The sequence below is a fragment of the Platalea leucorodia genome (assembly GCF_965183815.1).
Source record: "Platalea leucorodia genome assembly, chromosome: 8".
Classification (NCBI taxonomy): Eukaryota; Metazoa; Chordata; class Aves; order Pelecaniformes; family Threskiornithidae; genus Platalea; species Platalea leucorodia.
The window spans coordinates 18,106,684-18,134,510 of record NC_138830.1 but is presented as its reverse complement, the minus strand read 5'-3'; the positions used below and the strand labels follow the sequence as shown (position 1 = coordinate 18,134,510).

The 27,827-nt window shown below is 40.1% G+C and overlaps 1 protein-coding gene across 3 annotated transcripts in view; it reads right to left on the bottom strand.

Annotated features, from left to right (window-relative positions):
* TFDP2 (transcription factor Dp-2) overlaps nucleotides 1-27,827 on the bottom strand; it is a 65,291-nt gene that overhangs the window by 33,337 nt on the left and 4,127 nt on the right. For 2 of the 3 annotated variants that reach the window (XM_082319813.1, XM_082319814.1), the window contains exons 2-3: nucleotides 19,664-19,757; nucleotides 13,066-13,132 (exon numbers count right to left, since the gene is read on the bottom strand). In XM_082319813.1, the coding sequence (XP_082175939.1) occupies nucleotides 13,066-13,132; nucleotides 19,664-19,678 (82 nt within the window). In that variant the 5' untranslated portion in view covers nucleotides 19,679-19,757. Of the gene's footprint in view, nucleotides 1-472; nucleotides 1,714-13,065; nucleotides 13,133-19,663; nucleotides 19,758-27,827 lie in introns of those variants that run through there. The other variant, XM_082319815.1, reaches the window with a different exon arrangement.

Sequence of the window (27,827 nt, the reverse complement as noted above, 5' to 3'; positions counted from 1 at the left end):
CCTTAGCAACCTATGAATAACACTTTGGCAAATTCTCACATCATTTTAAAGTTTTAGAACCAGGTTAGCTTTTTTGTCTTGTACACTGCAGACACACCCTCACATAACAGCCTCCAGATCTTTTAGCAGATGTCACAAGGACACCTCACAAAACTACACTTTCACTGTTTTACCTTTAAAGTTATGTGTTAGTATTTTATTTCCAGAAACAATTTCTTCTTGCCTAAGACAAAGAGCACACAGCCTGCCATACCTCAGCATTAAAGGTTAAAATCAATACTTCTAGAAAGAAGTCAGCATACAAATCCTATTCATAATCATAAGCACATGTACAAAATATGTATCCATATATCTTCATAGCCTTAACCATTCCTCATCTGACTATAGTGAAGTGTTCTACAACCATCAGTGAAGTAAGCCTATCGCAGCCTATCACTGTACAAATGGAGTGCATGACACCTTTGCAACTTACCTGAAGTAACAGAGCAGGCAGCTGGACGTCAAGACAAAGCCAACCACGCCACCTCTAACCCAGCGTGTTCTCATCCCAAGATGTTTACCATCTTTGTGATCCCGGGCTGCTTACGGATCTAACTCATCCTGCCTTCGCTCAGAGAAGCGCAGCTCTATGCTGAGAGCCCCACAAATGCTGCTGCTCCTCCTCTGTTCCAAATTGTGTCTTGTAATCTTGATTAATTCACACTTAATGTCTTAATCAAAACTGTCATGCAGCACTACCATTAGCCCATGAGTGTTCAAACTGTTGTAAACAAGCCACTCAAAGCACTGAACATTTATTTATCTATGGACATTGAGGCAGCAGCAGCTCCTGTCTCTGACAGTTTCAAACCAAGAGAGCTGGGAATCGATCCATCAAATACCTCTCCCCATTCTTATGCACAGCCTTATTCAAAATGGAGAATTACAGTGGTGGGTCTGGAGGCAGAATTAAATACAAGGAAGAGCTGCCACTGCCTCGTAATCCACAGAGTCAGCTTGGGTCTGGCTGGGGTCATGAGCCGTAAGGACAAGGATTGGCTCCTGAAGAGCTGCTTAGGCTCTCTGGCACTAGCAGACAGAAACTGAAGGCATCCGAGGCGACAGGTTCCTTCAGAGCAGCGCAGACACCAGCCCTCACCGCTGCCCTGCCCTGCCCTCCTCCTTCCACAGGAGCTGGCCAACATTCAGCTTAGCCCGGACGGTCCCAAGCTGACTCAGTGGTGTCTGACAGCTCTGTCCCCTGGTCTTTTTGCACATAACCTGTTCTCCACTCCCTGCTTTTCTCTTCTCACTTGGTCCTGAACCATGGTGGTCTTTTTTTTTTTTTTTTTTTTTTTTTTAATTTTAGTACACCTATGTTCTGCCATGAGGTAACTGGAAAATCATAAATTCAACAGTGTAACTTCTCTGTAATATGAAGCAGAAGCAACACAACTGAGAGAAAAAGAATACTTAAAAAGGATCTTCTGTAGCTACAGCACGGAAGTACAAAAGATGTAGACATAAAGTCTCACTTTCATAAAAAATGAATAGATATGAGAAATATTTACAATTTGAGACAAGGATGTTCTAATGTTCTGTGTAAATTCCTTTGGCATCTGGAGTAACACTATTACTTAATACTGATTTTCTGAAAGGCAGATCTGTGTCCGAGAGCATCAGAAGCAGCAGCTTGCTTCTTCTCTATTCAATAAACGGAATAATTTATTTAGTCACCTAACTCACCTAGGAAAAAAAACAACCAACTTATAAAACCCCCACACCCACAAACCCACTCCCGCAGTAAATCCTTGCTGTATTATGAAACACCTTTTGTGAGGTAGTGCCAGAGTGCACAAGACAACAGTAATTCATGATTTGCATACACCGTGTTCTCATTTTGAGCTCAAACCAGTTCTCTAAACTGGCCAGTTACTTGTCAATTTTACTTTTGCTACAGGATTTTGCCCAGGATTTGCTAAGCTGTGCTAGCATATTCTCATCAAAACCTAGTCTCCCCTCTCATTGCAGGCTGTTGTCATCGGTGATGTGCCTGTCACTTCCCAGAACTGCTGTAGAAATTTTCCTCTTTTCTGCTGTAGCTGAAACCTTTGACCCCTTTTTCTCCAAGATCAGCTCTCATGCTATTTCTCTCCTTGTCCCTTTTCTTACCAGGGAAAATAAATAATCTACTTTCTCCGGTGCTGACAACATAAGGTGACATGGCAAAGTGCAGTAAAATTCTGAAACGCCAGCATTTGGCTTACAGTTCTCTTACCATAGGGCTGCACCACAGCGTCGTCTCCAGCAACGCTTCCTGGCCTGCAAGAGGCTCCGTAACGTCACGTTTCAAAACGTAAGGTTGGGACACGTCAGAGTTACTGTACCGTACAATTAGCACCGCTGGCGTACAGTTAAATGTACGCGTCTACCCACTGTCCCGCATCAATCGCTGTGCACATCGTTTGTTTCTTCCTCAGCATGCAGACTGTAACCTATTTGCACTGGCAGTAGTTTTTAACATATGTAGGTACCTCCCCTCGCACACACATGCAGACTCTCTGAAAACTGTAGCTTAAAAATACAACACCCACGGCCAAAGCCACACACAACTGCCAGATTGACTGTAGCAGCCCTGGAAAAAACACTAATTAAGAGCTACTGCTGCACCGTGCCTTCATTTACAAGGCTACCTAGATAAATGCATATGATCACCATTAGGACAACTTTAGTAAATACAAGGGTCGTTTAAATTACTTGATCTTGATTTTAAAGAGACAGTCGCTTACGTATAACATACGTTTAAAGTCTTTTTGGCTAGAGTTACTGTCAGTAAGAAAGATCTTCCATCTTCTAATCCCTGCACAAATCCCCCATTTGGCAGCAGCAGCGTCAAAATGATCTTTGTTTTCAGAGAAAACATGATCAAGTTTTCAGAGAAATGTTTCCCTGCCCTTGTCCTTCCTTTTAAATTTCTTTATGCGTAAATATGTGAACATGTAGACTTTTAAAACGCATATAGGAGAGAAAGGGACCAGTTTCTTTTTATGAGTGAGGTCTCTCTCATCCACCATGGACAGAAGAAAAGAGCAACCAAATTTTTCACAAGACGAGGTCACTCTTGTGTGTTTGTCAGCAGCTGAAAAAATGGTAAACAAAGTTTTATCACTTACGAATAAAATATTCCCTCCCTCCTGTTTCTTTTTTCCAAAAACAGTGTCATAGTCCAGATACTCATGTGACTTCAACTCTTCCAAATATTTAATGGTGGAAACACCACCTTCCCATCTCTCTTCACAGCAAACATGATAGTTGGTTCAGTTAGTTGGTGCAAAAAGTTAATGCATTTCCAAACAGATCACATCAGCACCCCAACCTGAAGAGACAGGTTTTGCAGTCAGTATCACCAGCGTCACTACTCTTCTCTAAACAAAGAGAAATCCAGCTTCCCAGAGCATCCCGTCCTGCCCGCGGGCCTTGCGCGGTGGCAGCCCAGGTCCGTGGGACACCGCTGCCACTGAAAGACCTGGAGCTGGCCAGGACTGGTCCCAGCACCATAAAAACATCACCACAAACTGGAAACCACCGACACAAGTACAACCAGCTCTGAGAGCAGGCACTTGCTTGCTAAGATGGCTAGCTGTATTTTACACCAGATTTTTGAGGTTAGTGCACCTCTGTTTGCTGAAGAGCTGGTAATTTCTAAAGTTTTGAAGGCAAGGTAGCATTACAAAACAGCAAGCATCAACAGGAACAATCTCTTCAAGTCTTATTTATAAAACAGCATAGAAAAAATAGAAGGAGGAAGCAGATGTCACACTGTTTGTAGATCATCTAAAAAATATTCAACAGAGTTCTAAAAAATACTCAACAGATTTCTGTATTCGACTTAAACCAGAAATATCACCAAACTAGTTATATATACTTTATCATATAGCAATTGTAAAGGCTTTAAACATGATCAAATTCCAAATAAATGCCAAGTCTTAATAACGCCCATCATTTGGGGGCAAAAAAGATTACACCGATTTATGTTTCACTGAAAAACAGCAGTGCGTACAGTGATAAGCTGAACACAATGAGAGCCATCAGCCTCCGAGTCACGGTAATCTTACTGCATGGATGAAAAAGGTCAGCAGAGATGGATCAAACTAGAATGATTTGTATAATAATACTCAATTCTTATATAATGTTTCTCGGCAGTACTTTCAAAGCACAAAGGAGGTCAGTGTCATTATTCCCATTTTACCTATGGAAAACTGAGCACATGGGAAAGAAGCCCACTTAGAACTCTCACAGAGAGGCTTTAAGTGCAGTATATATAAAACCACCACAAATGAGCATGCTCGTCACTGATTCAAATTCAAAATAAAAATCTGTCAGTGGACATATGTATGTTTCTCTTAGAACAAAAGCACTTTGCTTCTACATAAATTATTCTTCCATCCCTCAGTCACCACTATTGTTGTTTCTCATGGAGAAAACCCAGTGTTGCTATTCTTTCGTATTTAGAAAAACCCATTCACTATGTAACTATTATTCTTCCTGGCATTTGCGAAATATTTTTACTTGAACACACAAAGAAAAATCCCATTGAAATGATCTTCAGCTTCAAGCAGTCACAGAACAAAGTTATTCACGTTTATATACATGTACGCTTACATGCACCCATTAACTAACCATCCCACAAGACTAACTTTAAATCATTATGTGGCATCCTAAATAGCTTAACTTCACACAAAGAACATGGACTCCTATACAAATATGAAGCTAAAGAGGTTTTAGTCATTTTTTCCTTCAGATCTGCAGCTTAGTTGCAAAGACAATCAGAAACAATGTCAACCAGAGAACCTACAGAATCTGTCACAGTCAGTTTGAAGGAAACCATAGCTGATGGGAAGCACAGACCAGCCAGCTGGGGTCACACACAATGCGCGCATCAACAAAAAAAGTCTTTGAATTTTTAGACAAAACACCAGGGAAATGTTGGTAATTTGGATTTCATATTCAGAGCTCTGAAACAAACGTCCACATTTTTAAAAGTCTATCACTGAACAGCCATTTTAAATAATACAGCCAATGGCTTGACAGTAATGGCAAAAAATAAAAACAGTTCAGAGTTGTGGAATATCGGAAGTCCATTAGGATATTTTGCAATAACAGATGTGATGTGTCCTCATGTTTCTCTATCACACTAAAACATAAATTGATCTCCAAGATCAGGATACAGTATTATAAAAGCATACAGAAAAACTGAATTATTAACATGCTATTAGTATGCATATATTTTCTTGGTACATTTCTTCATTTGTTTATTGCACAAACTTACTAGGCTATAAACCTAAATTTAAAAGTTCCATAGTCTGTAGAAGTACATACATACCTAGAAATATATGAAATCAAAGAGAATTATAGAAAAGAAAAAACAAAATGGGGCAGACGACATTTCAGTCTACTTCAGGCTCACACTGACCGGTACATTTTCAGTCTTTTACTGTTCAATTTGAGACAAATTTATAGGAGTTAACAGGTGTATGAACCTCAAAATACCAATTGAGGTACTTCGATAGCAACTGTACGCCTATTCATAACCGATTCTGTTGTCTTGGTCGTTTTAGCAGATCTCTTCAGGCACACCATGAACTCCCAGTGCTCTTCAGGCCTTGAGCTAGAACCCCCTAAGGCTCTGGTCAGATATTCAGCACACTGCCACTAAAATTCGTTTATGCAAACCTCATCACCAATGCTCATTCCTGCCCGCAAGCCAGCACAGCCACGGCTATGGCTATGCAGTGAACTTGCCTTCTTTTCCTTTGGCAAGGGGGAACAATGGGTATTTTTCGGCTGAATCTGTTCCCCGGTCCAGTGAAGTGCTCAGCCACCTACACAGCTATGCTGGAACTAAGCAAAGGAAAATGTTTACAAGGAGCTGTGAGGTGACCAGAGCCAACTTAACTGGCGCTGTTGCCAGAGAAGATGTCTATCAAAGCAAGCAAAAGATTACATCACAAGGAAAGGCAGAAAATGGTAAATATGTTAATTTTAAAAAAGAAAGAAAAAGAGAGACTCCTGCCTTACTGCTTCCATTACAGTAGTGCAGCCATGTAGCAGTCCTGTGCATTGAGAAGTTTCTAAAACGCCAGCCCTGTCAGGACTTAGTAAAAATTACGTACTGCATAAAAAAAAGACATATTGAAACAAAGTTTATTGTGAAGCTGTATTAAAAGTTAAGCTTCCCACCCAAAGCAATGTGGATTGCAATTTGACCTGATTAAAGGATCCTCCCTCATGGAGCCTGTTGCAAGACTGGTGGTCTAGAGCTGGACTCCCTTTTCCCTCCACAGCAATAAACAGAGAATACTATATAAATTCATAGAATTTAAGAATATAGTAACAAAAAAGTATTAAATAAGGACAGTATGATCTACATTATGCATTTTAAGATGAGAATCAAACATGTCACTCATAGTCAACCAGTTGAAAACTGTTGCTTCTTTCTTCCACACCCTATTAACTCATAACTGTCAACTCACTGTTCATAGACAAAAGTGGATCAGTACCCAGCATCTTCACTCGGATACAGACACACTGGGTCAGCCAAAAGATTTTGTTTAGGAGGCAAACAGAACAGTTAACCTGTGAAATAAACTCATTTTTTACGTGCAAGAGTATTCGCCATGAAAGATAACAAAATATGGTTTCAGTAACTTTTATAATTTTTTACAGGCACTTACAAATTTAGAGTTCTTTAAATTTTCAGGTTATTATCTATTAGAAATTAAGCTTGTGCTCCAGGTGACTTCTCTGTGTATTTAATTGATCTGATTTACTTTTGGGAATATCCCTTACTTGCAGGTCAAGTACTTTTAAAATAAGGTAAAAGCATGCCAAAACAAGACCTTGGAAACAGTATAATTAAATCCCCCACCCCAACTTTAACTATTATTGGTCAAATACGTATTTAACAAGCACAGTTATGAGAATCTGCAAACAGAATCACAGAATGGTTGGGAGGGACCTCTGGAGGTCATCTTGTCCAAGCCCCTGCTCAAGCAGGGACAGCCAGAGCAGGCTGCCCCGGACCACGTCCAGACAGGCACTCAGTATCTCCAAGGGTGGAGACCACACAGCCTCTCTGGGCAACCTGTGCCAGTGCTCGGTCACCCTCACAGTAAAAAAAGTGTTTCCTGGTGTTCAGAGGGAACCTCCTGTGTTTCAGTCTGTGACCACGCCTCTGGTCCTGTCTCTGGGCACCACTGAAAAGACCCTGGCTCCATCCTCCATGCACCCTCTCTTCAGGTATTTATATACATCGCTAAGGTCCCCCTCTGCGCTTTCTCTTCTCCAGACCACAGTCCCAGCTCTCTCAGCCTTTCCTCATAGGAGAGATGTTCCAGTCCCTTCATGATCTTAACGGCCCGTGGCTGGACTCTCCACTATGTCTGTGTGCCTCTTGCCCTGGGGAGCCCCATCCCTGGACCCAGCACTCCACGAGTGGCCTCACCAGGGCCGAGCGGCGGGGAAGGGTCGCCTCCCCCGACCCGCTGTCAGCACTCCTCCCCACGCAGCCCAGGACGCCGCTACCCTTCCCGCGGCAAGGGCCGGCGGCTGGCTCGCGGCCAGCTTGCTCCCCGCCGGCACCCCCAGGGCCCGTTCTGCAGAGCCGCCGCCCGGCCCCAGCTGCAGGGGCCGCCCCGCCCCGCGGTGAATTTCTCCAGGCAGTCGAGGCCCCCGGACGGCAGCGCACCCCTCTGCCCTGCCCGGCGCAGCCGGGACATTGCAAGCGCGCGTTTCCCAGGACGCGGTAACCACTCTGCTCCTGCCGCCCGGGTCCAGTCAGGAGCTCGCCTCCTGCGCTTCCCTCCCCCCCTCAGGCGGCGGCGCCGGGCGGCCCCCCGCCCGACCCCTTCAAAGCACAACCGCCGCCGCCCCCCCCGGGAAGTGCCGCCGCGGTAAGTCCGGACGAGGCAGGCCAGCGAGCGGGGCCCCGGCGCCGCGGGGGGCCCGGCCGGGCCCGCTCCGCCGGGCCGCAGGCGACGGCGGCCCCCGCCCGCCCCGCGCGCCTTTGTTACCCGGGGGCATCGTGCGGCCGCGCCAGGCGGGAGCAATCGCGCGCCGAGCAAGCCCACGCGCAGCACGCGGCGGGCCCCGCGGGGGCGGCAGGGCCGGGGCAGCGCCGGCGAGCGCGTGCGGAGCCGCGTCAGCAGGACGCGCGCGCCGTCCGGGACCGGCCTGAGCAAAGCCGCCCCCTCCCCGCGCGTGCGGCGGTAAACGCTGCCACCCGGGCCGATGCTCCTGCGAGCGAACGGACCGATTCAGTTCAGCCCGTCCCGCGCCGCAGAACGGCCGAGGCAGCGGCGGCTGGAAGCGGAAGGAGTTCAGAAAGATTCTGCTCAGGCTACAGCGTCTGAAGGCAAGAAACCTCAGCATCTCTTGGGAGCAAAGCACAGCCAGAACGCCGCGGCAGTCAGCACCGGTCTGTGTTAGGCGCAGGGCGCTCTGCCGGAGCAGGAGCAACCGGCGGGCCCCGTTCTGCTGCCCTTGGTGGTGGGCGGCCAGCAGGGTGGGCAGCAATGGCTCCCCTGCCCCAGCCCACCGCGCCTCAGCTTCTTCTGCAGAACTTCACAGATCAAGCAGAAATCTTTTAAATCTGCAGTTGCTTTCAAATTTGGAGTTCTCTGCATATCTTCTTTCCTTCAAAGGAATCTTCAGGACACGCTGTCCCTTTACCTGTCACTGCAGAAGGTAACAAATTGACTCACTTCAGGTGTGTTGAATTAGAACACTCACCTGATGGCACCACATCTCATTGAATTTACAGCTCAAAAGCAGCAGCTTCTTTGACTACTGAAATGATTTTCTACATAATATCTGATTGCAAACCTTGATTTTATTACAGGGCTTCGTACCTAGGCAACTCCAACGCTCAGCAGATCAGGTAACCTCAGGACTACTCCTTGAACTAGAATGGAGCCCTCAAAGCCACAGACATCCATGTGGATGCACAGAGGGCAGGTGAGGTGGCTTTATGGGACAAGCAACCAAGTGCTAATACAGACGTGCCCTCTGCTTGGAATCAGCGGGAAAAGATTTGACTTTCCATTTTTATAATACATACGAACAGGATTACAAAACTGGAAGTGTTTAAGTTATTGGCTGGGAATGTCTCCCAAACAGATTAAATTTTAAATTCTCCTGGTTACACATGCAACTTTTCAACATGAACTCTACAGTATGTCTGATTTAATTCATTCACAGCTTGAAACAATTACCCCAAAACCACAACTGAACTGTCACTATCCAACTCATTCACAAACCTAATTATACCTGTTTAAGAACTCACTTGAACTATTATACTTAATAATTTTAACAGAATGGGACAACTCCACAAAGACAGCTTGCCACTTAAACCAGGATTTTGCCTAAATAGTGGAGTACCTTAGTTGTTGTCAATTAACTTCATTAGGCACCAGAGTTCTGCCTACACCCAGGAGTGTGTCAGGCTTGTTAGCATGGAGCATACCAGGAGTTTCTCCCAAAGGGCACAATCCATGATAAAACACTAGAAGAATACCTAACACACACGTGCAGACCTATCCCCAAGGCTAAGAACAGCAACAATCATCTCTGTTCTCCCAAACATGAGAGGAAGCATGCCTTTTGCATTCAGTAACCCAAGAGTATTCATTCACTAAAGAATGAGAACCAGGGCCAATTTTTTCTGTCTGGGAGAATTAAAATGCAGGTCTCCTACAGGAATAATTTTAATCACTTGTCTACCAGGTACTTTCAGATAAGGAAATGAAGCACAGTCAGCCCAGCTTGCCATAGCTGAACAATTTTGACTGTAACAATAAGAATTTACTACGTCGAAGACTGAGTGAAAACATGAGTGAAAACGAACTTCAGGAAGGAGATATCCAGACCGTGCTGTGTGAACTACTTAAAATATTTTACCCAATGACCGTCCTTGCAACAAGCGGTCCCTGGCATTAGGCAAGTACCTTGGCCATTAGTCAAGAGCCATCCCTCTCAGATCCAATGAGTATTCATTTCAAACAGAGGAAACAAGCTCCAAACGGAGATCCTTTGGAGCCTGTTGCCTATGAGTTAAAGGCAACAAATGTAGGAAAGAAAATTGTCTGTTGAACAGGAATTGTTCACTAAACAAAGTGAATAACATTCCGAGTTAATGCTCTGCTGAGCACTGTGATATTTCTTCTAGGCACACCTAGAAAGAAAAATCTAGTTCCCTTCAGAATTAGGCAGTAAGTCTTTTCATGAGGATTACAAATGTGGATGTATGTGCTTTGATTCTGCAATCATCACATTTAAAATATCAAATTCCTTAGTAAATCTGTAATGCATTTAGATACACCAGGTACTAGAAATGCTTCTTTTTCCCAGACATCATATATACAAGGAATAAAAAAATACTGAAAGTATTCTGAAAAGCCTGAATCAAAAAAGGTACAGCAAGAAGACCACAGTATTCACTAACAAGCACAGGAAACAAGCAAGTAATAAGAAAACTGAACTCCTGAACAACCTGTCAACCTATTTAGGAACAGTAATTCAGATTTAAAAACCAGCAGAAGTAACACAGCAGTACTTTAAGACTTACAGATTAGATTGCAATACCTAAGCAGTCTGTGAGCATTAACTTCTCCTGTAGGAAAGTAAACCTGGAAAACATCCAGAGGTTGTGCATGGACACTACAGGTCATGGTGGGAAAGATAAATAAAGCCTGATCAAACACACACTGGAACAGCAGCAACAGAGTAACTGCTTCAGATGGTTCAGGGGAAAAACGCAGGGAGAAAAGAGATTTTGAAAGTTAAGCCTGTGAATGGAAAAAAGCAGGGAAAGTAATTTTAAAGTGCAAGGGTCAAGTGAGTAGCTATTTTGATTATGCATTTTTATTGTGAAAAAGCCAGAAAATTTCCCCTAGATAACTATATCTAGTGGTGCTAATGCTACAGAAAGATACTGCAGTGATATGACTACAGAAAGAGCAACAGCTGATTTGGTAAGCATTTCAAGACATTCTCCTGCAGTTTGAAACAGCATCCTCAAAGATCCAGGCTACCAGCTACTGTTATTAGGCAAAGTAGCAGAGCAATGGGCTTACCTTGAACAGTCCAGCATTTTTCAAAATTAAATGCAGTAAAACCAGGATTACACAATAGATTTCATAGTATAATAAAAGATCAGAGTTCATTAGAAAACGAGGAAGACAAAATTTGCAAGGAATTTTCTATGTGCTCATGGCTCAGCACTGGAATCTGAAGTGTTCCTTTAATGCATTATTGGTACTAAATTAGTATGTTTGTGCTACAGGCAAATAACAAAAAAACACACACCACAAGTAATTATCTTTTCAGAAAGAAAAAAATTAAATGCAACTTTTCTAAACAAAAATTTCTAGCACGTGAAATCTGATGCTTTCATGAAGACCCTTATTTGAGCAAATGGCCTCTCTCTTTTGCTCTTGAACATATCATAAATCCATCATGCTTCAGTCTAAGAACACTGTGAAGCCACATTACGAACAGGCCCGGATATGTAGCAATAAATTGCCTTTATTTTTACTATAGCAAACAAGTTACCTTAAACAATGGGTAAAACAATAAAAACTGTATTCATTAGGAAGTTCACAAAGCCCTGCTGAGAGACAGTGGATCTGAATGCCTGTTTGGAGTTTCTTCCCCCATCCTTAATATCCAGAGTTCAACAGTGGATATGCCAGAAGAAGTAAGTAAAAGATACTTCAGATTGAAAGTAAGAGACAGCTTAGATACTGACATGCAAGTTTTTCCAGCTTTTATGGAATATTTGATTCTCCCAGAAGAATAAGCCAGCGTGAACAAGATGTTATATCTCAACAGAGGTGTCACTGATTTTTAATTATACCTCAAGGTTAAAAAAAACCCAAATCATTAGAGCATAACATTTTAGAAAATATAGAAGAATGGAGGTAAATAATACATCTGTCATCCCAGAAGCAAAATCTAATAAAGACTGGGATAAGGATCACTGAGATATTACTACTAACAGTAATGTCCTATTATAAAGTTATTGAATTCAGTTATTCTCTGAACAAATCAATTGCTTGTCTCACAGAAATTATTTGAAAATGCTGCACTTATTTTAGTCTTTTTCCCTAGTATCATGACACAATAGTCACAAAATAATGGAACACAAAGGGCAATTATCTCACCAGTGCGCAATAAATTAGTTCTCAAAGGCCTAAAACCAGTCTATAATGTTCTGCATAGTTTAGAAAACGAGGAAGATACTGCAGCTCTAGCCATTTTCTGCTTAGACTCTCTCATTTTTTTCAGACTCTGAAGTCTGATGCACCTAAACTGTTGTGATGAGTCAAAAATCCTTCTTCCAGCTAGTACATGCATTTGTTTATTGCAGTGGATAACAGCAAACCAGTATTTACTTAGAAAGGTTGATCGAAGTGTTTCCTGACTTGTAAATCCTCACGTTTTCTAATATTGATAAGGGGTTGCAGTTTTATTTTACTGGAATCCTATAGCTGTTCTGACTGCCAACACACTGTTTTAGAGTCAAAAGTGATTAATCTGTAAATGCTAAGATGAAACAGAATAGGACAAAATATAATTATTACTGTAAATTGTCCAGAACACTTACAGAAGTACCACAAGATAACACTGACCATGAAGTCATGTTTAACCTTCTCTCCCATTTGGACTACAACAGAGTCTGGGAACTTTAAGGGTGGGGTGGAAATCAAGAAATTCATCACATTATTCACCATCAAGGAAAGAAAAAAAAGGCTTATTTTATCCTCTAATTGTTTTTACTACACACTTTCCTCGTCTGAAAACCTGAAGATCTTCCAGTCTTTGTTACCGACACTTGCATGTCAGTAATGAAACATCTACCAGTGTGGATGTATGAAATAACATTTTGAACATTTAAATTCTGAGTCTCCCAAAACTGAACCAACCATATGCAGTGAAATCAGCAATAATACTAATTTAGCAAACTTAAGAGAGAAGTAAGTCTTAATATGTGCTTCTTTTCTATGTATACAAATAGAATTCTCTTACCTTTTGTTGGACTCTGGTTCTGATCTATAAATCCTTTCAAGTCTCCATTTGTGGAAGTCACACCAACCTGAACAAAACATTTTTGAAGTCTTAAAATACGATAAACCTTTCTATGTTTTCTAGTATGCGACTAACAGTATTATGAAAGTAATCTGTTCTGCATTTCTGAAACATCATAATCCTATGGATAGTAGAGTCTAACAAGAGCATGAGATTCAAAGCAAAGGATCCAATACATTTACTGTGTATGTATGAAGACAAACTCTAATTTTAACTAAGTTCTTACCTAAAAAAAACCCTAAATATTCTGATACTGTACTATACATGACCCGAGCAGCACATTCTGGCTATTATGGCGTAAGTCACTGTCCCCTTCAAGTCAAACAGAGCAGCTGCCACCAATAACACAGCAGAAATCTGCCTGATGTCCAGTATTCTCAGTACTAAGCTGCATGGTCTACAGGTCTGAGATGTGACTATTGATGCATTTTAAACACATTCCTTAGTCTTCAGAGATAAACCGATTTACCCTAAGGGTAAGTTATCGGAGACATGGAGAACTTATTTAAATCATATACAGAACGGTGCATCTCAGCTTTTGGCATGTACACAAAGCATAGGAAAGTGGAGTTTGTATAGAAAAATGCAAGATGGATGAGGGAGGGAAGAGATGGAAAGTCCCTCAGATCCCAGCTAACAAGGGATGGGCCCAGCAACAGCAAGTAATGGTAAGGCATTCTGCAGTTTCAGAGCATTATGCTTGCACCACCTTAGTAACCTCTGTTCAACAAAGCATTTTGTTTTGCTTCCAAGATGGAAGCTGTGATAAGCACTGAGGGATTGAGCTCTCATTGGAGCAGAAGGCAATTCAAATAAATACTACAAAATCTCTTTTTAAAATAATATAAATTTTGAGTACTTCTGTAAATAGTTGGGACAAAGGGTTCAAGTCTCCAAGTTAAGAAAAACCAATCATATAATCAAGGATCAAATATTCGCTTTATTTTACAGATGTATGTAGTAATAATGGAACATATGCTAGGGCCGCTCGTAGAATTGTAATCATATCAAATTAGAGAATCATTTAAATGCAGGCAAATTAAACTGTGGTAACATGACACAAATCAACTACACAAGAACAAAAAATACCTACTACAAGGATTCCATTGCTCAGTTCCACTAGAGAACTTGTATTTGGCAAGTAATTTTTGAAGGGGAAAATCAGCACACAACATGGTGACAGACTCTTTTGAAACTACTTCTATTAAGATTTTTTCACCATCAGGAGCAACATACAAACATTAACTGTTGCTGCACTATCCTGATAGTAAAATACTGCCTAAATGAGCTACAGTACGTGCTTCTGTAAACAAGCTCTTAGAGGTGCTCAATATAGTTCATCGATTTATCTCAAACGTTGTCTGTATCAGACTTGCTCTTTCCTGTCACACCCAACTAGACGGTCAGATACTATTTCCAACGGGCAACCAAGTGCTTTGGTTGTTGCAGACTATGGTATCACCAGAAGTTGCTTTTGAAACAGAGTAAGTCTGTCTCATTTTTTCCTCTCCGTTTTCCCTTTTGTCTCCCACCAGGTGGCAGCGGTGCAGAGGCAATGCAGCAGGGCTGGGGAGGACATGAACAGGAACGCCTGGATTTGAGCAGGGGAAAGAGGAGGAAGACATGAAAACAAATGCAAAACGTCTCCTGTCACGTTTTGGTAGCAGGTCCATACGGAAAACAGCAGCATTCTAGTATTCTTCCCCCTGGGTGCCTGGGCGGCAAGGAAAGCTCATGTGGTAAGAGGTCACTGTGATTCCTTACACTGAAAATGTATTCTTGAGATCTTTAAAATAGAGGTTGGAAAGGTTAGTAAACTGCATAGCATATAGCATTGAAAGGGCATTATGACTGCAAAGCCAAGATGAAGAGCCGGCACTCTTGGATCATACTACTGCTGCCTTTGCACAATAAATAACAGTAGCAGCTTCTCCCTAGGACCCCTGCCTCTGCCAGAAATAGAAGAACACAAATACGAGAAAATTTTAATTCAGAGAAGGAACAGGGGAGCCACAGGGACAAATATCAAGTGTTAGCTATATGGCCCTTAACTTGTTCCAAGAGAAAGGATAAGAATTACAATTCCCACGAACATCTTCAGAGACAGCACTGCAATTTGTTCACGATTGAACCTTCACCTCTAGATTTACAACTGTACATTTCCCTATTGATTCATATTGGTGCTTCAATTAAATGCTGAGGATGACAAATATATGCACTGTCAGCCCAAGCTGACTCTCCAGCTGTTATGAAAATTCAAACACTTACATTTAATTCTCTGAAAGATTTAGATTATGTAATTGACTCAATATTTAAAGAAATGTGACAAAGTACTTGAGTTCTTTTTTTTTTGTCTTGTACTTCAGTGATCCAAATGATACAAAATTACAGCAGAATTTTAGTTTGCATAGAAATATGTATTTTCATGATGATGGTCCTAGTAACACGTTTATAAAGAGCATCCAATGAACAGGAGCACTTCTCTCAATTTTATAATCTTTGTATCTAAGTTTAGAAGAGCTTGAAAACAAACTTGAATTTAACAAGAACTTAAATGAGAAGTATGTCAGATCTAAAGGAATTTGTTTCTCTTACAGAAGAATTATCGTAACTAAGCCCTCAGAAGCAGCAATGTGTGATGCAATATTACAGTACCGCAGCAGAACGAGAACCTCATAGTATTCCGTTTCAATTTCAGAGAGGTCCCAGGTCATGTTGCTATCTGGAGACTGTACCACCTACTGCTTTTGGGAAACTTGTCATTTTAAATGACACTCCTAAGCTGAAACTAGCGAACAATCCAACCCTTACTTAGGTATTTATTACTTTTTGTATGGCTCGCGTGATATTTCTGGTTTATAACACTGCCCCAGAGTGCCTAGATTACTGAGTAAGGCTGGACTCCTGCTTCTGTCCATCTGCAGCAAGATGAATCCAGCCATGAAGGAAGATGAAGCAAGCACTTGGCAGGCCTTTGCATCCTATTAAATATTTTCATCAAGTTTTTTTCCCCTTTCCTAGTAGGTGACTAAGAAGTTTCCAAATGGGGTGAGAGGAAAGAAAAAAAGAACCACAACCAGAGTCTTGGATGGGGCAAACTGTCACGAGCTGCTCTCGTAGCTTATCAGCCTTCTTCACTGCTTGACATACTGTTCAGGTAGCAAGTCTCTGCCTGCAATCCTTCCCTTTCCTTACAGAAGTTAACTTTCCCATTAACCTGAAAAGTTTTTGTTCTCTCTGCCCTAGAATTAATCCAGATTATAGCACGTAGAAGTTGTAAATGGGTAGGGAATCCATTAACTGGCTGTTTTCTTATACCTGTAAGCCCTAACAGACTCATCTGTAGACATACTGTAGTAGTATCACTTACAGAAACAACTCAGGTAGGACCTAAAAAGGGCTCTCTCTCATCATAAACTAAAAGAAACCCGCATGGACTATCAGTACAGAACAGCTAGTGTCCTTTGCATTGTTTTTGAAGAGTTTCCTGTGTAAGACAAGTGTTCAGGCTTGTTTAAGGCCCTCTTGAACAACTTCAGCAGTTAAACTAACTCGTTTTCTTCCATAGTGACATGTGAAAGGAGAACTATTATAGCCATTTATCTGACCTCATCTATGACAAGACAACCACCCTCTGAGAAGCAGTGACAAATAATTTCACAAGCATATGTATATAAATTCAGATCAGACCATCAAAACTAACAGTCTTATTCAAATAATCTGCTTGAGTTCTATTATTTATTTTGTCCTAAAAATAAGTTTACCACAAGTATTTGCTCATTTTTCCCCATTTCTCACTACTGTTTTGGTGCTTTCTTACCTGAAGGACAGATGGGAATGGAAGTACAAAACAGGCAAGAAAAATTGATTTTATGATATAAGCAAAGAATGAAATAACCCATTATGACACGGCAATTTAAACTACATCTAGGAAAATGTGTATGGTAAGCATGTAAACATCTCATCTCTAAGAGAACCAATAACTTTTATTCAACATTTTATTATTCATAGCTGTTTTGGTTGGATTTGTTCTCTAAGGAAAGTCAAATTACCCATAAACTATGTTCCACAAGCAGATACTAGAAAGTGTCCTGCATTCAGAGAAAGTGAGCAGTGAGCCCAGTCTCCATAATTCTCCCATTGCATACCCGAAAAGTTAGCAAGGAAAAACAGTTATAGGGAACATTATTCATCTTACATACACACTCAACCTATGGAAACATTCTGCCATGTGCTTGAAGCGCAAGCTTCCTTGGAGACAAGGTAGCTCAACACAGCTTATGCATGTGACATGCAAAGACATTTTAGCCTAAGCTCACTGCGCTTTGCTCTTGTGATGCATTAGGAGCACAAACATCCCTAGACTACTGTGGCCCAGTTGAGGGGTAGTGATTTCTGAACATAGAGGTGACAGCTTCCTGATGTGTACATGTTTGATGAAAGAGATGTGCCCTTTAAGAGTTTCCCAGAAGATGTCCAAATTCCAGTACTTTAAAGTTCTCTTTCCTTGATGTTTCAACAGGGGGGGAAAAAAAAAAAAAGGATGGAAATACTTCTGCAGAGAAGCTCTCCTCAACTCACTCTGCAGATCATTAAAATATTTCAGACAGTGTAACAGACAAACACTAACCTTACATTTGAAACAAGTTTAACGCTGCAGAAACCCATAGACGTATGCTAAACCCTGGAACTCTGCAAACTCAGAAGCATTCTTGGGCCTTCTAACAGCAATAGAAAACAGAGGCTGACACTATTGGCCTGAGTGTGCAGTTCTGAGTAACTAAGGTTGGGAAATCCTGAAGAAGTGCTACAAATAAGGACAGAAAGCATATGACCACACTTGTTTTTACACTGTTATTTATTTTGCAAATCCTTTGAACAGGTATACTTAACAAACAAGAAAACTGAGCTCTGCTTTCATCTGCACCACAGTAACTGATTTTTTTAAACAAACCCATAAACATTAGCTAAATAACTAGGTTTGCATAGTTTAATATGGAAAATTTCAAAGCATACATACCAATAAAATATTTATTCTAGAAAATAACTATAGCCTTGCGTTAAAGTAAACAACAAAACCCCCATATTTCTATATTCAGCACAAGCATAGGTTGCCCAGACTGAATGTCACGTCCGTCCTTAGAGGTTGTCAAAACCCAAAGCCCTGAGCGACCCTGAACAAAGCGCCAAGCAACTGGGTTCTGAATTCAAGTGTCAGAGTTTTATGCAAAGCACCAGAGTAGATGGCCTCCTGAGATCTCTTCCAACTTATGTCACTCTCTATCACACAACTCTCCATGGATTTTATTGGCATTGGTATTTATCCTTTGACTGCATTGAACAAAAGGTCAAAACCACAAATGATTTGGATTTGTGCAGCTGGTCCACATACATCAGTAGAATCACCTATTTATACTACAGTTGAATATGGCCTATGAAATAAGTAAGTCAAAGGACTTTGCATATACACATCAATTTATTTTCTGGATTGGTCAGCTTGAATCAAACAGTCAGACATAAGACATCTGAAAGCCACACCTGGAACTACACACCAAATGAAGCTATTAATAAAGCCAATAGAAAAGAAGTTTCCAAGACTTGAGAATTAATTTAACCAAACTATGCCCTTGGCATCAATCTAACCAAATATGCACAAAAGCTTTTGCAGTTACTGAACAGGGAGCCATCCTAGGGTTACCTGCACTTTTATTGTGGGGTACTTCTTCAGTCATGTTGATTCCTAAACCTGTTCAGATTTCATTAGACTGTAGGATGCCCTATCATAGGCAGTCAACAGGTAAATTGCCCAGGGCCCAAAGTCATACTCAACTCACTGACCACCAAGCTTAATCAGAATACAAACTGTGTATCTCAGGAAGCACAGCTAATTAGGCAGAAAATTAAGGTCAGGATGTTAGACATTTCATAAGCTTCTTCAGAACTCAGGATAGGGGAGTCAAATATAGAGCCTCTAGACACCAGACTACAGGCTTGTTAATGCAGCAGATGAAGAAACAAGAAAGCCCTCAGTCTTCTAGAAACCAAGAGTGTACCGACATTAGTGAAAAAAATATGCAGTCTGTCTTTCCTTTCTTGAGTTTTGAGACTTGGACTCAGTAGAAGGATTTTACCCTGGTGCAAAGGTGAGATGCTTCAACAAAATGAGAAGCTCTCTGATAACTCTGGAGCAATGTTAGAGGAATCACAGAATATCTCAAGTTGGAAGGGACCCATAAGGATCAATAAGGAAACAGCATAAAGCATTGCCCCGGTTACCAACCTGACCTATAGCTGAGTAAACTGCACATCCTTAAAGAGCTTCTAACCAGTTTAAATTTATGAAAATACTGCAGAAGATGATGGGGTACGCGCTTGTGGTATACAAAAATTGGACAAGATTTTTGAATGCCTTTGTGTTTGATTTCTTGTATGGACAAATACAAGAAATCAAACACAAAGACTTCCAACTTCTGAAAGCCAGAAGTGACTGGCAGCATGCCAATGTAAGAAGTAATACACGTTGTAGAATTATACTTACATTTTTTGCCGTCATGTCAGACAATATTGCTTTATACTCCGTAAAACCATAAGATATTCCTTTTCATCTTCACAGAATCTTTAAAATGAACATCCTGTAAGAAAGATAATAAAATATCTTAGTTAAAATATATTTTCAGTTACCTCTCTAGCTGAAACCCTGCATCTCCAGAGGATACTTCCCCCCCACACCACTTTTTGATAAAATCAATCACCACAATAGTCAGGTTCTGCATGGATACTAGAATTGTACATTGCTTGGAATAGGCAGAGATGTAATCTTATATATAAGGCCCAACTTACATAGAGGCCTAACTATATTAATGTGCTAGCAGCATGTCATACCATTTTTGAAGTCTTGTAATTAAAACCGTGCAGTCATTTGCATCTAATGCAGACTGACTCTAAATTAAACTGGAAGCGAATTAATTCCCTCCATCGTGTCTTTAGCCTCCAACAACAGAGAAAGCTTCTAATTCCATCACTGCAGACATCCAAAGATCTTGATAAAAAGTAGGAAATTCTATCAAATGTATATACACAGCAAACATTAAGTATTTTTAGGAAGTATCCAAGAAAAAACATTCCAGTTCAAACTCATCTTTTTTAATATTTTCAGGCTTTTTTTATTAACCCTATGTAATTAGAATATTAGAATTCCAGAAAAAGACAAACATTTTGGTATACTGAGAAATACTTAAAGTGACTTCTTTTTTAAATCAAAGCTTCCAGAAGTCTTACAGAAAACAGAAGAAAACAAGTTACAAATCAATGCTGGCAGCACAAACCATTTTAAAGATAGAATTAACCTGACAAAGCGTTTAAATACTTTGAAAGTACTTTATAAGTACTACTTGCTATTAAAAAATGGACTACAAAAGACATCTGAATTGCACTTGGATGTATAAGAGAGGGAGAACTGTTCACACTTTCAAGTGTGGAATCAATTCAGCAAAATCTTGGAAGATGCCTAAACTAATTACCAAATATGAGTCACGACCATTTACAGCAGAACTCACCAGCTACAAAAGCAGGGTGCAATTCATGCCGTTTCCTCTGTATTTTAATCTACACAAAGTTTGAGAACGGCCAGTGTATTCACCTCCCTTCTAGGAAAGTGCCAAAAATTGTTTCAGTAGTGTGCGTACCTAATGGGGAACTCTACCATCACCGCATTAGTGGTTCTGGACAATCCAGAAAAATTTTAAATTCTAGGATATTTCTATAGATTTCTTGGTTTATTCAGATGTCGTATCAGTTAAACTGTTATTAGAGTTAGTGGAAAAACATTTTATTCAACTTAGAGGTGTTCTCCATTTCCTGTTGAATGAGTTGTATTTATCTTCCTTAGTGCCTCAATTTATTGCAGCCATAATTAAGCAGTTACTCAAGTATGTAAACACCACACAATGCTGTCTACTAAGACATTCTCCCATGAAAACTTGTAAGTTTTAGTTTCACAACAAAACATCCAAGAAAATAAGCAGCATTCTTCTCTGCCTTCAGAGAGGACACTACTGAGAGACATCTACTCACACCCTAGGGAAAGGGGCTACTGAATCTGTGTAGCAATCCTGAAACCTGAAAAAGAGCCACAGAAAAGCCATAAAGCTACAGTGGTCATGGCAAAGAGCAAATACTGAATCCTTTCGTCTGAAAATTATCATCTCTGTGCCTTTTCTTTTTCTACCTTCCTCCTCCTTCCACACAAACTGTTCAAATACATCATCTGGAGTTCTGGCCAAAATTCATGATGCAGTTTGACCTCCCTCTCTTGCTTTAAGAGGCTTTGCAAGTCATTTACTCAAATAAAACATAGTTAAGAACACATTTGGTAATAAGTTTTAACCTGTTTACAGATAAACAAATTAGTTTAATCTTTGACAAGTTATTTGCTGTCAAGCTTAGTGATCCAGTTTATTGTCCATAAACTATTACAGTCCTTTGCCACAATGCTCTTCAGCCAGTACGAACAGTTGGTATTCTTCCAGCTTTATGAACACATTTTGTCAAGCTCCAGAAGCCAGACTTTGTGACCCCACCATCTGCCATGACCTCTTGTCAGGTTCAGACAAAAGAACCTACACAGATGGCCTCAAAATGGAGATTCTCTTCATTCCCAATTGCTGTTTGACAGCTTGCACCACACAGATAGAGAAACATAAAACTCAACCTTTTTGTTCTTTAGCTGGTTCCTACTGAAATGAAGCTGCATAAAGACAGGTTTAGAGCCCAAAGCACACGAGACACAAAGATTGCTTTATTTGAACTAAGGTTGTCCCTTCATAATCTAAGCCTTGGTTTATAAACCACTCCCATAATTTTGTCTTTTGGTCAAATATCGTACAGTACAGCGAGCCAACTGAACCGTCCGACTTTGTAAACTTTGAGTTGTAGTTTCGAGAACATATGTTGCCTAATCACTTACGCCAATGACATTAAAAAGCCAGTTTAGTCATTAAATTTACAAAAGCCCAGATAATCAAGCTCTAGTTACAACAAAACAGTACAAGAGTGTTTATCTGTACCTATTCTTGTTACAAGTTAAAAGCCAGATCTATTCTGAAGTTTCAGTGATACTGAAGCTGAATCCCAGTACAAGAAACAATGCAAAACAGAAAACAGTTATCTGCAGAAAAATATTATATTCCTTCATAGGTTTATTTTCTATGGTCCAAAGTCTTATTTTTAAATTATCCTTTTAAGATACACATATGGGCTAAAACCTAATAGTAGAAAAAAATAAAGCCCCGTACCATAACAGTCTATTTTCTGCCCCTGAAAATTAAGCTTTGCCAAACTTCTCCCGGTTTTCTTTAGCTTTCTCAAATTCTTATCAGTACTTCACCTATCACACCTTCATGTAGACCTGCACCACACAAAGATTCTCCCCAGTCCCAGAGGCCACTTCCATTTCACAACATAAAGTGTCATTTATGTAAGTATCACATCAGTATTAAACATCTACAAATTAAGGCAACTATTGGACAGCTACCTAAATTGTTATGATGAAAAGTCTTCATGGAACACAGAAAAAATTGTAGAGATATTTTAGTATACTAGAATTGATTTTTATCATCACCAAAGTGTTTTTTACATTTACTTGATCAAGAGCATTGCAAAGTGAAAATTATTCCAAGTAACTGGGTCAGCTAGAGGAAAGAAAGTGTCTTCAGTTTCAAGAAAAAGAAACATGTATAACACCAGCCTTTCCACTAGAAATTAGTTTAGATTATTCACACCCCTCTCCATAGTACTAACTTTCAAACTATGCTACTACAAGGCTGATTTCAGAAGACAGCAATAAGAAAAAGATTCCTTATTAATCAGTGCAAGCTCAGTTTTAAACCACTAATTTATGCACAGCATCTACATGGATTAGACCACCTGTTACACATATGTTGCTTCATTGTGGCTCAGTTTTCAGGCCAGTAAAATTTCAAAATTATGAAGTACTTATCAGAAATCCAGCTGCTCCCAGGAAGTGTTTCCCCATCTTGTTCCTAAAAAATATTTCAATATCCAACTCCTTTTTGCAGCAATTGAGATAAAAGAGAACTAATTTTACTGAAATTATCTGTATGTACTAGTCAGATTAATTTCTTGGTACCCCAAGAAACAGAAATACAACTTTGTTATCAAATTTCTGAAATTTAAATTACAGATTTTGCATCTCTGTAAGAAGACTCCATTGATTTGTCAACTTTTTTCCCCGAGTCCTCTTCAGATGACTTAAGTCTCAGTTTTATCCTTTAGTTATGTATATAAGAAATAAACTTGGCCTACAAAAACTGCAAAAGACAGGAATACCCATGTCCATATAACATCCAGTTTGTCACTTAATGAAGAACTTCAAAAAGCCAACCAAGGGGTGTATTCAACAAGTCGCACACACGGAGTGGGAAATAAGTCACCATCTTCAGTTATCGCACAGTAATTTTTATTTTGAAAATAATATTAGAAAGTAGCTCTTAGGAAACATTTGAAAGGAATTCCCACCGTGATGTGAATGATGAAGGTCTTGCAGGTACTACAACTTATTTTTCCAGCTTTTACTGTGAGCAACTGTATGCCTTCAAAAAAGCCCTAGTAGATAACAGAAAAGGCGATTAGAGAAACTGAAGAAAGGAAATCTAAGTGACTTGACTGCTAAATGATATTAGGAGTTTTTAACAAAATAAAATAACTTGAGGAGAGTACTGAGCTTAAAAGCTTCAGTGTTTAATCGTTTTTTACGTGACCTGAAAGACTGCAACCTATGAACCCGAAGTACAGAAGTTTTCACTGCTACATGACACAAAAACGAAATGAGCATGACTGCTTTAAACCAAGATGCAAACGGAAGACATGACTACATGAACCTAATTTGAAAGTGAAGATCTCATCTTGTAGTTCGGGGGAACAAGCTGACACACAAGAAATCAGAAGGAACAAAACCAAGTAAGTACCTACAATTCATCAGGTTCTTCTAAGTTGCTGTGATTGAGCAAAATGCCAATGTATCATCAGAACAAGTTAACTGACACCTCCTGACAACAGCAGCAATTATGACTCAAGTTTACACAGTACAATGAACCTGGAAAAACAGACAAGGCCTACATGCAAGTTCAATTAGTACCAACTGTAGCACTTAAGCTATATAAGGAACAAGTAACATTTAGTGTGGTTTACTAAAAGCATGTCAGGGGAAATGTCCCTTTATGAACCTCACGCAGCATATATTGAGGCAACAAATGAATCAGATCCCTTTCAATACTTTCAGACTTGATCCCAAATGCTACAGCCCCATTATTCCCACTACTCGCTATATTTACTCTCACTGTTGTACATATTATAACATGATTAGCAAAAGCACTGTTGATGGAGGCTACTGAATATCTTGAATCCCAGGGATGAAAACAGGTCTGAGTGGATGTACAAGTAACAAGAACATACAACACATGAATAAAATCCAAAGCTGTAATCAAACTCTCCCCTAGATGAAAGTGCCCAAAGTCTCCATGTGCCTAACTGCACTGCTGAGCCTCAAGTTCTGCTGCTTGTCCAGTCCTGGCAGTGCTGAGACCCAAATCCCATCACCCTGGAACTAGATATTCCTTCTCTCACGGGACTCAGTTTCTTAGGCGTGCTCTTAGACACGCCCAATGTCATGCAAGTACTAGCGGTAAAATGTATGTCTAAAAATAGGAGCAGCACTCATGGCTTATTTCAAAATCAATGAGGTGAAGCACGTCCCTTATTGCTCAAATAAGGAGGACGTTACATTAAACGTGTGGAATAATTCCCAAGTACTTGAACCTTTGAAGGATCTTTTAATTCCCCAAACCAGCTTACCGTCATTCAAGATAAAGTACGTAGGGCTTGACATCAGAGCAGTGGATAACATTCATGCAACACTTAAAAAAGTAAGATGATCTAAAATTTCTTTTTGACTTTTATAGACAACTTACTTTTATCAGCACAGATACATTTGGAATTAACAGAACTTTAGCTGCAGTTCTTTTAGGGAGACTATCAATTCTATAAGCTCATCTTTTGTTCTCTAACTAGGTTTCTAGCCCAGGGTTTTTTCCATAGCTGACTACTATACAGGGCACAACATCTGGGAGTCTACTGCTTTGGTGGAAAGAGGCAGGTACAACTTCCTTTCAGAGTAAAGAGCACACTGTATTTTCACAAACATATTTTTGCCTTAAGAAATTTCATTTTAGCAACAGATTGGCATTTGAAAAAAAATCAGGGATCTATATGAATGACTGTAAAATATCTTGGTAAGACAGTCTGTGTGCATTGCCAATAGTACATTAGCCCCTCTTTCAATTAAGCTCAGCTGAAAAGAGCATCTTTTTGACTACTGAGCCTTCAAACAAGCTTCTTGCTACCACCAGCTCATATGCTGTATGATACATCAGAGAATGCTCTAGATATTAATCTGGTCTTGTAATGAGTTTTAATTTTGAGACTTTAAAATTTCCAGAGTTATCAGTACATTGACAAATACACAGAACAGTTTAACCCCCCTGTTGAAAGCCACTTTTGTCTACACCCTGCAGCTGGAAGGATCTTAACATCCAATGAACTGAAGATAATTTTACATTTGCATTTAATTAAAGATCACCAAGTTATATAGGGATAAAGAACTTGATGATGGAGAGAGACTTAGCAACTATTTCCTACATTTTCCTTATAATTTGCTAGAAGCTTTGTTCTAGTTTAAAGCCATTATTAACTCTACTCTTGAATGGATTGAAGATTATGACAGCATTCACTGAAGGGTAAAGGTTACAAAAAATTTCATACTTCTTTAGCTGTAATTCAGTACAAAGGCAAGAAGGGATTTTTCTGGTGATGCACAAGCTCTCAAATACTGATTACAGCACACAAAATTACCTAAGGAGTACAAGTCCATGCAACAAGTTGCACTGATGTAAGATCCTACCCCTGCTATCATGGCTAAAAAGGATTTTCCACTTTTCCCTCCTTCTTCCCATTTCCATTCCTTCCCCATGCTACATGCTCTCAACAACTCCCATTTCTACCCGACCCGCTCAGTGAGCCAATTTAGTTCTAATACTGTCAGAACAGCAACAATGGGGCTGACGGGGAAGAAGAAAGTTTTCCATATGCTGCAACCCACTGACAGCTCAGATGACCATCTAGGCCTGTGCACAGGACTGAACTAACCCTTCAGATTTAGCAAGCTGTTTGATCAGTTCAGTCTGGTTTGCAGAACCACATCATGACTCCGTTTCTGAAAAAAAGCATTTATGATCCCCTGAAAATTTACTTATGGGTTGAAATGTGACAAAAGGTTGGATATGGTTTGCGTGTATGAAGCCTACTCCATGCTTTTGAAGAGTTCACTGGAGTGCGTGCATGCTTCAAAAATCCATTAGGAAGAAGCGTGATGCTTTGTCTTCAGATCACAGCTTTCCCAATTTCTTATACAGCAAGAAGCAGGATGAATAATTTGCTTTTGACAGTCAGCAGAAGCCTGCTGTTATACAGAATCAATACACAGCCTGAAATTTTATCAGTTGTATGTATGAAGTTATTGATTTTAAAAAATTGTTTAAATGTATTTGCAACTGTAAGCTGAATTTTAAATAAACTGAAGCTTACAATTGGATTGCACATTTAAGAGAACAGAAAGGTATTTCTCAAGTTTCTCAAGTCTCAAGGTCAAGTTTGTAACGAAGGGAAAAGCTACCTAACCCCTTCCTTACAATAAATGGAGAGCCCATGCACACAAAGGTTTTTGATTTCACTCTGGGGACATAAACTCACTTTCACTTGCAGTTCCTAATCTCACTCATAATTATTGGTCATGTTACCACCATAATTTCTATTACAGGTCAATTACAGTTATTCTGGTAATTACAACTATTGCTCATATGGGAAAGGTTTAATACTTGGGTGACCGTTATGGTTCACAAGTGACTTTTAATGTGTTAATACATTGGCATTCACAAGCCTTAATGAGCAAATACTGATACATTTGCTTTAAGACATTAATTCCCACAAATACCATTATAATAGCTGCTACCAAGTTGAAAAATTTGTCTATACAACTTCACTAAAAGTTCATAGCCTTAAAGACAGCATTTACCTGTAGCAACCTGTCAATTTAATTCTGAACATACGACCTTATTTTTCTTATTTTTTTCCACTTATACCTTGGGCTGAAATTCCCAATAACAAAACAGTGAATGAAAATGGTCACTTATTCACGCAGAACACATCTGCTAACACCCACCATGGGGAAAGGGATTAGGAGTTCCTATCAAAGCAACCTTTTCATGCACCCTGCCAGATGATATAGTCACCCGACAGAGGGTAGTAAGGGACTCTGCTGAACAAAAGAACTACAGAGGTGGTAAGACAGAACTTTTTGCTATTCCGACCCAAACCACAACAAACCTGGCAGCAACAGGAACCTGATGAAACAGGAGAAACCTGACTTGCCAAACAGAGGATCATGCCTTAATTTCCACAGGAAAAAAATAAATTAAGCTGCAAAACCAGAATTACATTCACAAATGGGCTTTGGTCTATAGAAGTTAACAAAAATTTCATGTTTGGGACACAGGCACTCCATTCGATGTTAGGAAAGAATCAGCTGCCTAGGAATAGAAGCAGCATAATCTCATCTACCATCGCTGCTT